This window comes from Physeter macrocephalus, chromosome 6, assembly GCF_002837175.3.
Source record: "Physeter macrocephalus isolate SW-GA chromosome 6, ASM283717v5, whole genome shotgun sequence".
Taxonomy (NCBI): domain Eukaryota; kingdom Metazoa; phylum Chordata; class Mammalia; order Artiodactyla; family Physeteridae; genus Physeter; species Physeter macrocephalus.
This window is the reverse complement of record NC_041219.1, coordinates 44313093-44325130: the sequence shown is the minus strand read 5'-3', so window position 1 is coordinate 44325130 and position 12038 is coordinate 44313093. Positions and strand designations below refer to the sequence as shown.

The 12038-nt window shown below is 55.7% G+C and overlaps 1 protein-coding gene across 3 annotated transcripts; it reads left to right on the top strand.

Annotated features, from left to right (window-relative positions):
- The first annotated feature begins 7898 nt into the window (after positions 1-7898).
- Positions 7899-11044, top strand: APOBEC3A (apolipoprotein B mRNA editing enzyme catalytic subunit 3A). Of its 3 annotated transcripts, none has more exons than XM_028490649.1 (5): positions 7899-7981; positions 8262-8406; positions 9535-9814; positions 10249-10364; positions 10642-11044. In XM_028490649.1, exons 1-5 carry the CDS (start codon positions 7953-7955, stop codon positions 10654-10656), a joined length of 585 nt encoding a protein of 194 aa, XP_028346450.1. In that variant the 5' UTR covers positions 7899-7952; the 3' UTR covers positions 10657-11044. The 3 variants fall into 3 exon arrangements, with proteins under 3 accessions (XP_028346450.1, XP_028346449.1, XP_028346448.1); XM_028490648.2 differs by having other exon boundaries at positions 10638-11044; XM_028490647.1 differs by having other exon boundaries at positions 10249-11044.
- Positions 11045-12038: the final 994 nt, after the last annotated feature.

Below are 12038 nucleotides of genomic sequence, written 5' to 3'. Positions count from 1 at the left end.
AGTTTGATGGCAACATCGACCAGCAGGACTTGGTTATGGATTAGATGTTACGGAGAATGGGAATCAAGATCTGCCGTTGGGTTTGGGCTCAAGCTCACCCCTCGCTGGGTAAGTAGTGATATCCTTTATAGCGCTGGGGAAATCTGAGGAAAATGAGCTTTGGGGGAAAATACCCCACAAAAAGTTCTGTTGGGAAGGTTAAGTGTGCAGTGACCATCAGGTGTCCGAGGGCAGATGTCTGGTAGGAAGCTGGTACCTGAGTGTCGAGCTGGGGGCGGGCAGCAGGACGGGAGACGTGGGCCGTGTACCCGGGGAGCAGGCTGAAGCTCGTAGGGAGGTGGTGGGGTGCACAGGGGGAGGAGCCAGCTCACCGAGGAGAAGAGAGAAGCTGAGAGGCGAGCGGAAAGAGGAAAACCATGGGACAGGGTGTTACCGCAGTGGGGGGACAGGGTGTCACCGCAGTGGGGGGGCAGCGCGTCTCAGGAAGGAGGTTATGTTCAGCTATGTCACTTGCTGCTGGGTGGAGGGGCAAGAGGAGCACAGGAAAATATCCCTTTCTTCTTTTTCTTTTGGGGGGCTGTGCTGTGCGGCGTGTGGTCTCTTAGTTCCCTGACCAGGGATCGCAACTGCGCCCCTTGCGGTGGAAGCACGGAGTCGTAACCCCTGGACCGCCAGGGAAAGTCCCGAACTATCCCTTTCTTCTGACAACACGGGGATCATCGGTGACCTTGTTCCCTGGAGTGTTGGGGAGAGGGGATGGCACGGGAGGAAAGCAGACAGGTGGGCAGGAAGCCAAACATGCAGAGTAGAACATGAATAAAACTTCCTGATAGAAGTATATTTATTTACATCTATTTTTCTCCATGAAGGAGTGAAGAGAATGGAGGGAGATGTGACTCAAAGGAGAGTGTTTGTTTTTAAAGGTGGGAGGTACCTGAGCGTGTGGTTTGCTGATGGGAATGATCCAGTAGTGCTGGGCATAATGCGGAAAACCACAGAAGAGAAACCCACTGGAAGAGGGAGGGCGTGAGCCCCAGCGCACAGATGGAAGGTTGGGCTTTGAACGGGTGGACCATGGAGTCAGGAATCTTGTCTCTTTTGCTTAAAGTTCATCCAGCCCCTGGGATACCATGCGGCACCTAGTAGGTGCTCAATAAAGTTTGTGTTGGGTGAATGAATGTGAGTACCGAGGGAGGCAGGTTTCTAGATGGGGAGGTGAGGGGAGGGGGCCTTTCTGCTTCTGTTGGTTCGGGGAAGGCTGGGGTGGGGATGGCTGGGGTCTGAGAGAGTTGACTAGGAGCAGTGGTGTAGGAGAATCTCGCCTCACGGTGGAGGCGCCATGAGGATTCATTTCTCACCCAGCTGACAACATGAAATGAATGATGCCACCTTGCCCCCACCGCATTGCCACTCCACCTTTGTCATCATTTAGGTTCCCAGATGTACTTGTATGTGTGTCTTTGCAGTGTTTTCCTCCTGTCTATTTTGGGTCCTGGCTGACACCACACTCTTTTGATGACAGTGGCTTTATGGCTTTTCTAGTTTTTAGTATATTGCAAGGACCACCTCACTTCTTCATTTCTCCCTCACTTCTTCACTTTCAACCATGTTTAGTCTGTCATTTGGACATAAACAGCCCTTTTTTTCCTCATTAAAAAGAAAACCAAAAATCCTGAAAACAGTCTTGGTGATTCTGTTTGTATTTGTTTTGCATTTCTATCCATTTATTTGGGATATTATATTTATGTCTTTTAGTAAAACTTTTTCCTTATTAAAAATACAGGCTTCGTAACTTTTTTTAAAATTGGGGTATAACTTACAGTTAAGCGCCGAATCTTAGGTTTCTAGGCAGTGTAACCACCACCCAGACTGAGGTGGGGCTGCTTCTAGAATCCCAGGTGGGGAATCCCTCGTGTCCCCTCCCTGCTGCCCCCCGTCCAGAGAGAACACATATTAGGACTTCTATGATCATAGATAGACTTTGCCTGATTTTGAACTTCATATAGATGGAATCAGAATGAACTCCTTCACATGTGACATCGTTCATTCTGTATTATATTTGTGGAGCTCATCTGATGCTCACTGAAGCCTAGAGCTGCTGTGAGAAGGGAGGAAACTGCCTCCCGCCGCGTGTCCATCCTCAGGCAGCCGTCTACCCACGAGGACAATCGTCACCAGCTCCACACCGCGCCCCCCCACAGTCATCCCGGCTCCCCGCTGCCCTTCAGTTTGGCCGATTCTAATACGAATAGGCTTTGATTTCCCTGTTCTGACAAAGGCCCGCCTTGGACGCCACCAGGACTGACCACGGGCCAGTGATGTCTGCGAGAGTGCGGTCATCTGGGCAGCAGGGACCAGCAAGGCAGGCGGTGAGGGGACAGATGAAAGGACAGGTGTCCGTACCCTGGAGGACAAGCTCCACGGTGGCCCATCGCTGAGTCTCCTGCAGCAGCCAGCACGGGCCGTGGCCTGGCGCAGGCTCCCTGGGGCCCGCTGGGCTGAGGGAGACGCGGGGCGCTCACTGGGGAGGGGAGAAGCCGCTCGGACAGGCAGGCAGCCGCCTTCATCCTTGGGGAAGGGAAGGGAAGGGGAGAAACCTGGGCCGAGCTCTCCCTAGGAGGCCCCCGTGCAAGGCCAGCAGACTGGACATGCAGCATTTCCACCCCATTACACAGAGGAGAAGAGAAAGGCTCCCAGAGGGACCAGGCTGGACCAGGACCACACAGGGACACGTGGCTGTGCACACAGGGACACATGGTGGGGACACAGGGACACGTGGCTGCGCACACAGGAACACATGGTGGGGACACATGGCTGTGCACACAGGGACACGTGGCTGTGGGACGGACTTCGGCCTCAGAAAGCGTGGCCGACCATTCTCTTCCTGTCCCCCTCCAGGCCCGAGGAATGTGGGGACTGTGTCTTCCAGCCCCAAGTGTGACCCTGGCCCTAGCTGGCCCTGTTGTCCCCGAGGGGCTGCCCCCTGTCCCACTGACTCCCCTCCTGCTCCTCTTAGAGCCCCTGTCCTGGCGCAGCGCTCCTCCCAGGGGAGCTGGCTACCCGCCCGCCCCGCCCCGAGGCCCAGCCTGGCCGCCTGCACGGGAACCAGGCTGCTGACCTACATCCTCAGGGGGGAAACTCAGCACGGTGTCCCCTCCTTCTCGGGGGGGTGCTCCTCCTCATGGAGGGTGCCCTCCAGCCCGCGCCCACCCTGGGCTGGGGCCCCTCTGTCCCCTCTGCCCTCTAGACCTGGGTCCCTGGAGAGCAGACACTGTCCCCCGGCGGGTGGCTCAGCCCTCATTTTTGTGGCAGCTGGTTTCTGGGTGAGGTGGCCTCCGTCTGCACCCCGCCTGTCCCCCTCCCTCTCTGAGGCCTTCCTGCCTGCCTGCCTCTCCCTCTGAGCAACCCCAGCCCTGGCGCCCCACCCTCTCCTCTCTCCAGGTCTTTCTCTCTGGGTCAGGTCCTGTTCCAGCCGTACCCCTCATCTGAAGCCCCACCCAGACTCCCGGGCAGACCCTCCTTCCCGAGGTTCCTCCTGCGTCCTCAGAGTCTGAGCAGCTGGTCTTTCTACGGGGATGCCTCAGAGTCGGGAGGACTTGGCCCTGGGTCTGGCCCCCTTCGTGCTCAGGGACCTTGGACGGGACTTCACCTCTGGGCCTTGGGATCCTCCCCTGAAACACAGAGGCAAGGACAGGGACCGACCGTGGTAGCTGTGTTAACAGTTAAATGACCATGTGAGTGTCTTAAGACATTGTCTGAAATAGCTATTACTCAACAAATTGTGATGTTATTGCTTCTAAGAAAAGGAAAGGAACTCCCTCCTTCAGTGTATCACTCAATCCACAGATAATCCACATGGCCGCCTACGTTCTGGCTTACACCACGCGCAACTGGCCACCAGCGGATGTGGTGCACAGGGCGCCTCAGCAGAGCGGTCAGGCTGAGACCCAGGATAGGGCCAGTTCCTGGGGAAGGAGCCTGGGAAGGGACGGGTGTCCAGGGCACAGCGCCCAGAAAGAGGGGTGGGGAAGAGGAGCAGCCAGCAGGAGGCTCGCAGCCCTGGAGCAGGAGGCTCGGGGAGCAGACACGGACCACAGCGCTGGGGCCACCGAGGAGTCGGGCCTGGCTCAGCTGTCTGTCCCAGGGCCTCTGCACTGCTTCCTGCCTGGGACTTACGGCTTATTTGCTTGGTTACAGCTGATGGTCCCCCCTCAGGCTGTCCTGTGGGACCTCAGGTACCACATATATGACAAAGATCAGGCCTGGCACACAGCTGTGCCTGAGCAGACAGAACTAACCATGGTCCTGACCCACAAGGAACACACACACACACACACACACACACACACACACACACACACAGAGTGACTTGACAAAAAGGAAACCCCCCCTCCCCCCCCCACACACACAAAGTGACTTGACAAAAAGGAAACCCACTCGGGCTCCCCAGACACACCCAAACTATCTCAGCTCTGATGAAGATCAGAGGATGTCGACACTCCCCAAGGGTGGTTTCTGGGAAGAAACTCATCATCAAATCTGCTCCTTTAGTTTTGGTTTCTGGGCTCCAACAGCAGCCGCTCCTCCCCCTCTCCCCACTCCATTCCTTGAAGTGACCCAAAAATCTGCAAAGGATACGCCCTCTGGGCAAAGGGTGCAACCCCAGTGGACAGGTGGGCTTACACTGGGAGAAGGGCCCCCACCCCGTGCTGTCAGAGGGCAGGTTCCTGGCAGACCTGCCTCCATCACCCCAGGGCCCCCATTCCCAGGGCCCCATCTCCCCAGGCCCTGGTCTCAGAGTTTCGCCTATGACACAGGGACCCTGAGGTGCTGGGGACATGACACAGCCTGGGGACACTGCCAAGAGCAGGGCTGGGCACAGGCAGCCTGTCCTCCATCCTGCTCTAGGGAGCAAAGGGCACCCTCAGGAGGGCAGAGCTGGGACCTTGCACAGAGCAGCCTGGCCAGGACTCTAGAAACTTCCGGATCATTCACTGCAGTCCCTGAGGCACTCAGGCTGAGCAGCGCAGCCCCCTTCCCCGGGGTCCTTTGGCCCTGTCTGTCTCCCTGACCCCAGTCTGGGCTCCCCCGGGGCATCCAGCCCTGTTCCCAGTTTTCCTGATGGAGAAACGGGGGAACGGGGCATATCCCAGCACAGCCTGCACCTGCTCAGGGGGCCACTGTCCCCACACGCACCCTCCCTCATTGGGAGACCTAGGTTCTGCCTTCCCTTCTGGGAACTTCCCACACTTTGGTGGAGAACTCCAGCAGGGTGTAGGGATTTTCCCACGTTTTTACTCTACGTGACAGAGGCAGACGCGGGGAGGGGCTGTCACTCCCCAGAAAGGACAGGACCTCTTTTCTTCTTTCTTCTTACCTGATGGACTGAGGCGAGCCGCACACTTCCATCTCATCATCACATCAGCGGTGCTGGGCGCTACTTTGGGACCCAGAGTTCATCACTAGGTCTCTTGATGCCTTTACCAAACCACGTCTTCCCTGGCCTCAGGGAGACTGGTCCCTGGGCCCCTGCTGCCCCGAGGGCCCCGGGCTCTGGGGAGAGCATGTGGGAAGACGCTGGGGAAGGCGGAGAAGAGAGGGGTGAGGCCCTCCCAGATCTGAGTTAGCAACTCCTCATCCTCTCGTCCCTTCTCGCTGTGACTCAGGTGATTCAAGACTTAAAACGTTTGGGAGAAGGTCAAACACTGTCACATGTGATGTCCCTCTAACCTTCACAGACCGTGGATTCTCGTAGCCGCCTGTGTGCTGGTCCATCGCTGCCACACGGACCCCCCCCCAGATGTGGAGACAAGCTGCTAGGCTGGCTTGTCTGCACTGAAGAGGGACAGCCGGGAATCAGCAGGGAGCAGAAGGTCCAGGGGTGACTGGCCAGGCTGGGGTACCGGGGGGGAGTGGGGAAGGAGGAGGTGTTGGAGAACATTCAGAAGAGGACACCTCAGAGCTACTGGATGAGGAGCTAGACTGGCGGGGAAACCTCCCCTGGAGATATGGGAGCATCTCCTTGCAGCGGACCCCCTTCCTTGGTCTCCCCACAAAATGCTCCAGCACAGCCTTGAGGGGCAAGTGATGCGGGCCTGAGCCCAGTGAGAGGCTGGTGCCCCGGCTGCTGGAACCAGCTGGGAAGGGGTGGGGCAGGCTCGGGGGCTCGGTACTCCAAGGGTGCCCCAGGGCACAGGTGCTTAGCAGCAGGAGCCCCAGACTCCTCAGGTTACCCTCTGCCCCCAGCACAGGGCTTCCTGCACCAGAGACCCTCCCTCAGAAATCTACGGGGGCACAGGGGAGCCAGAAGAACTTCGTGGGTTGAGTGACGAGGAGACTTTGTAGGGGTGCGGGAGGAGAGCTCAGTCGGCATCAGGACCACATCCTCCCTCCCTGGAAGGCAAGAGCTGGGGGACGTTTTGGGGGAGATTCTCAGGGACCCCACCCGGGTCTCCGTAACCCCGGTCCTCGTAGAGACCCCGTCTCCTGCTCAGGAGGACTGGAGGCTGCTGGGTGTGCGGGGTTCTGCTGGGTGTGCAGACTGTGACCCGGGAAGTGTGGGCGCTGCTCAGGACACCCCACACCCAGGGCCGTTCTCACCCAGAAACCAGCTGCCACAAAAATGAGGGCTGAGCCACCCGCCGGGGGACAGTGTCTGCTCTCCAGGGACCCAGGTCTAGAGGGCAGAGGGGACAGAGGGGCCCCAGCCCAGGGTGGGCGCGGGCTGGAGGGCACCCTCCATGAGGAGGAGCACCCCCCCGAGAAGGAGGGGACACCGTGCTGAGTTTCCCCCCTGAGGATGTAGGTCAGCAGCCTGGTTCCCGTGCAGGCGGCCAGGCTGGGCCTCGGGGCGGGGCGGGCGGGTAGCCAGCTCCCCTGGGAGGAGCGCTGCGCCAGGACAGGGGCTCTAAGAGGAGCAGGAGGGGAGTCAGTGGGACAGGGGGCAGCCCCTCGGGGACAACAGGGCCAGCTAGGGCCAGGGTCACACTTGGGGCTGGAAGACACAGTCCCCACATTCCTCGGGCCTGGAGGGGGACAGGAAGAGAATGGTCGGCCACGCTTTCTGAGGCCGAAGTCCGTCCCACAGCCACGTGTCCCTGTGTGCACAGCCATGTGTCCCTGTGTCCCCACCATGTGTCCCTGCGTGCACAGCCACGTGTCCCTGTGTGCACAGCCATGTGTCCCTGTGTCCCCACCATGTGTCCCTGTGTGCACAGCCACGTGTCCCTGTGTGCACAGCCACGTGTCCCTGTGTGGTCCTGGTCCAGCCTGGTCCCTCTGGGAGCCTTTCTCTTCTCCTCTGTGTAATGGGGTGGAAATGCTGCATGTCCAGTCTGCTGGCCTTGCACGGGGGCCTCCTAGGGAGAGCTCGGCCCAGGTTTCTCCCCTTCCCTTCCCTTCCCCAAGGATGAAGGCGGCTGCCTGCCTGTCCGAGCGGCTTCTCCCCTCCCCAGTGAGCGCCCCGCGTCTCCCTCAGCCCAGCGGGCCCCAGGGAGCCTGCGCCAGGCCACGGCCCATGCTGGCTGCTGCAGGAGACTCAGCGATGGGCCACCGTGGAGCTTGTCCTCCAGGGTACGGACACCTGTCCTTTCATCTGTCCCCTCACCGCCTGCCTTGCTGGTCCCTGCTGCCCAGATGACCGCACTCTCGCAGACATCACTGGCCCGTGGTCAGTCCTGGTGGCATCCATGGCGGGCCTTTGTCAGAACACGGAAAAGGAAACTTAAAGTTCCCCGTGAGGGTATGACGTTTGGGCAGAAAGTTCATGGGTATCATGAGTGGCCAGAGCTCAGGAAGGGGTGAGGCCCAACTCTGTTGACATGGTGGTTTCCAGGCGCTCTGACTGTATATAAGGCTCCTGGTGCTTGAAGAGCTTCAGTTAGGAGGCCACAGGCTGTGACCGAGCACAGAAACAGAAGACTCAGAGCCAGGGACGGTGCAGACGCGGACTCATGGAGGCCGGCACGGCACCCAGGAGCAGGTGCCACGCTACAGGGCGGCGGGTGGTGGGGAGAGGCCGTGACCCAGTCCGACTTTGGGCAGAGGGCCAGGTCTTCACTGAGGCTCTGAGCATCTTGCATTGCTCCTGGGGGGAGACCCTGAATTCCCTGGGAGCCCCCAGCGGGGGTCAGAGGGGGAGGAGTCGTGGCTCCAGCAGAGACGTGGGGTGCAGAAGGAAGGGGTGTGCGGGGAGGGGAGGAGCGCTGGGCAGCCCCAGAAGGAGCCCCATGTCTCCGGGTTTCTCCCGCCTTCGACCGTAGATGCCTGTTGGATGAAAACACCTTCACTGAGAACTTCAAGAATCAGATAAATACTCGTAAGACCTACCTGTGCTACGAGGTGGAGATCGTGGATGGTGACGCTAGGGTCCCTCTGGACGAGATCAAGGGCTTCGTGCACAACAAGGTGACTGACCCAGCCTGTCCGCAGCAGGCAGGGCCTCCCTATCGTGGGACACTCAGGGTGGAAGGTTGTCAATTGCACACAGGATGTCCCACAGGTTCTGTCACCTCTGGTCCCTGCTGTTGTTAATTGCTACCGCTGTTCTGTTTGGAATCAGGTGAGGACCCTTGCTGTGTGACTGGCAGCTTTGAGCCACATGTCAGAAGCCAGTCACAGCAATCCAGGGCCTCGTACCTCCAGCCCAATGTCACCCCAGGCTCTAGAACTCGGCTACTCCTCTCCTGCTCTGCCTCTGGGGAGGGGTTGGGACAGAGGGAAAGGCATCTGGACAAGGGGCCAGGTTCATCGCCGGATTCTGCCTGGGGGAAGGCTCTGGCTAGAGAGCCCGACTTCTTCCTCAGTCACTATGGACTTTGGAGGGCCCGGCAGGACCCCTGCCCACTGCTTGAGAGATCTTGCCAAGGGCGCTGACCCCTGCAAGGACACTGCCAGCTGTCCTTAGCCCAAGGACACCCCTCAGCCTTGGGCTCAGCACAGGGTGAGGCCCAGAGTAGAAGCCTGTAGAAGTTTTGGTGCCCATGTGGGGTGGGGTAGAGGAGGAGCTGGAGAGCAGGGTGAATCGCTCCAGGGAGGAAACACCCACTTCCATGGCAGGAAGCCAGCGTGGGAGCTCCCCTGGCCTCCCCTCTGCAGGGCTGGACTAAGCGACGCTTCTGAAGGCCCTACCTGGGGCACAAAATAAGAGGCGCTCCAGAAAACTCAGAAATCGAGATGAGTCATATTTTAAGGCAATTGTTTAAAAATCAAAATTAACGCAATTCTGTGATGAACGAAACATCAACGTTTGCATGAAGACTGATCAGTTTCAGTGCTGTGCAGAGCCAAGGGAGCCGAGGGCCAATAACAAGTCATCCCTGGTCGCCGAGCTCTTTGTAAAACACTGATACTGTGTCTCTCATGGAGTTTTGCGTTACTTTGGATCGTGTAAATGCTGCCTTGAAATATCATTCACTTAGTGCTGAGGCTTGCCCCCGCTCTAGTTTAGCGCTGGAGGCCAGTGCCTCACCCAGCTGCCTACTCTGGCCTCGTTCTCCCCCCAACCCCGTCCACTTTTCTTCCTCTGCTATGTAGGGTGCTAACCAACCAGGGGAGCCCTGCCATGCGGAGCTCTACTTCCTGGACCGGATCCATTCTTGGACTCTGGACCGGAGGCTGCACTACAGGCTCACCTGTTTCATCTCCTGGACCCCCTGTCATACCTGTGCCCAGGAGCTGGCTACTTTCCTGGGGGAGAACAGCCACGTGAGCCTGCACATCTTCGCCTCCCGCATGTATCGCCGCTTCGATTATGAGGCTGGGCTGCGCAGACTGCAGGCGGCTGGGGCCCAAATCGCCATCATGACCTCTAAGGGTCAGCGTGGGTCTCCTGGGGGCGGGGCGGTGGCAGGGAGAGGCCTGTGGGAAGTTGCTAGAAAGGGGCGGGAAGGGTGGGAATCCCTGGTGGAGAGGCCTTGGTGTGCTGCCTGAGAGGTGATGCTAGACTCTGGAAGGAGTCTATGGGAAGAGAGAATTCAGGGGAGCAGAGCTGGTTCGGGGAGGGGAAGAAGGGGAGTGGGTGGATATGCAAGAAGGACTAGGGGACTTCCAGAGAGGAGAATTGGGCTGGCTCAAATTCCAGTTGCAAGAAAGAGTTGGAGGTGTAAGCTATTGAGTCCCCAGGAGGAAGGAGAGAGGAGGAAGTGAAATTATGATGGGGAAAGTCTGTCCGGAAGAGTCATTTCAGCCCTGTGGCCCCAACCCTTCCCCAGACCGGAGCTCACCTTTCTCTCCCCTGTTCCATCTCAGAGTTTGAGCACTGCTGGGAAACCTTTGTGGACCACCAGGGAAGACCCTTTCAGCCCTGGGATGGGCTGGAAGTAGAGAGTCAACATCTTTGTAAGAAGCTGCAGGAGATTCTCCAGGTGAGGGCTCCTTCCTGCTGCTTTCCTGGACTTCCTCCATCGTCTCCTCTCCTCTCCTCTCCCTGTGCCTTTTTCCTCCTCTCAGAGCCTCCTTTGGGTGACCTGCTCCCTCCTGGGGCGCCAGCTCCATCCTTTCCTTCCTTTCTCATGCGGTCCCTCTACTTTCTCACTTGCTGTGTCCCTCCTTCCTTCCCCATCTTTGTAACACTCCCCAGACCCCCTCTCGGTTTTTGTTTCATCTTGCAAATGTCTCACTCCCTGCTCCCGTCCTAGACAGACACAGCAAAACTGAAGGATGGACGTCAACCTCTCTAAAGAAGTCAGGAGACCTCTGTTGAACAGCAGAAAAAAACAGCTTCTTTCGAGAAATATAAACATGCCATTTGCTACCCTCTCCAGATTGATCCAAAGAAACCAGTGAAAGGCAAATGGCTCATAAGAAACAGTTTTAAAAAAAAACCAATCTGGGTGGATGTACTTTTCATTCAAACCTATATTATGTGCCAAATCTACATCAGTAAGATTCTATTCAATATTATCAGAATGTTTTTGATTTTTAGAGAAATGGATATTTTAATTGATTTTAAATCCAAAGCAATAAAATGAAATATTAAGAATCTTCCACCAAATTTTTTTCCTCAGTAAATGTATCATGAACTGCAAGTAGTTTATTAAAAGTTGCAAACATGCAGATGTCTTTCTCTTTTGTAGTGGATCTGATTCATGGTGGGGTGGAGGTATAGTGGTCACACTAATTCCTGCTGGAGTGAGTAAAAATCAGCTAGATCTTCTAGGGGCGGAATCTAGGATTCAAAAATCTACAGTATACACTAATGATGAAAATCTGAAAGTGAAATTAAGAAAACACTCCCATTTACCATTGCAACAAAATGAATAAAATATCTAGGAAAAAACCTACCTGAGTAGACAAAAGACCTGTGTGCAGAAAATTATAAGACACTGATGAAATAAATATGATACAAATAGATGGAGAGATATACCATGTTCTTGGATTGGAAGAATCAACATTGTGAAAATGACTACACTACCCAAAGCAATCTACAGATTCAATGCAATCCCTATCAAACTACGACTGGCATTTTTCACAGAACTAGAACAAAAAATCTCACAATTTGTATGGAAACACAAAAGACCCCGAATACCCAAAGCCAATAGCCTCCTAGAGAAATGGAAATAAAAACAAAAATAAACAAGTGGGATCTAATGAAACTTAAAAGCTTTTGCACAGCAAAGGAAACCATAAACAAGACGAAAAGACAACCCTCAGAATGGGAGAAAATATTTACTCCCATTTACCATTGCAACAAAATGAATAAAATATCTAGGAAAAAACCTACCTGAGTAGACAAAAGACCTGTGTGCAGAAAATTATAAGACACTGATGAAATAAATATGATACAAATAGATGGAGAGATATACCATGTTCTTGGATTGGAAGAATCAACATTGTGAAAATGACTACACTACCCAAAGCAATCTACAGATTCAATGCAATCCCTATCAAACTACGACTGGCATTTTTCACAGAACTAGAACAAAAAATCTCACAATTTGTATGGAAACACAAAAGACCCCGAATACCCAAAGCCAATAGCCTCCTAGAGAAATGGAAATAAAAACAAAAATAAACAAGTGGGATCTAATGAAACTTAA

Excerpts from the sequence above, each read along its gene's own strand:
- APOBEC3A (XM_028490647.1), top strand. The coding sequence starts at position 7,953 with ATGGAGGCCGGCACGGCACCCAGGAGCAG. Across the intron at positions 8,407-9,534 it reads AGGGCTTCGTGCACAACAAG|GGTGCTAACCAACCAGGGGA; the intron begins GTGACTGACCCA and ends TCTGCTATGTAG. Across the intron at positions 9,815-10,248 it reads CGCCATCATGACCTCTAAGG|AGTTTGAGCACTGCTGGGAA; the intron begins GTCAGCGTGGGT and ends GTTCCATCTCAG.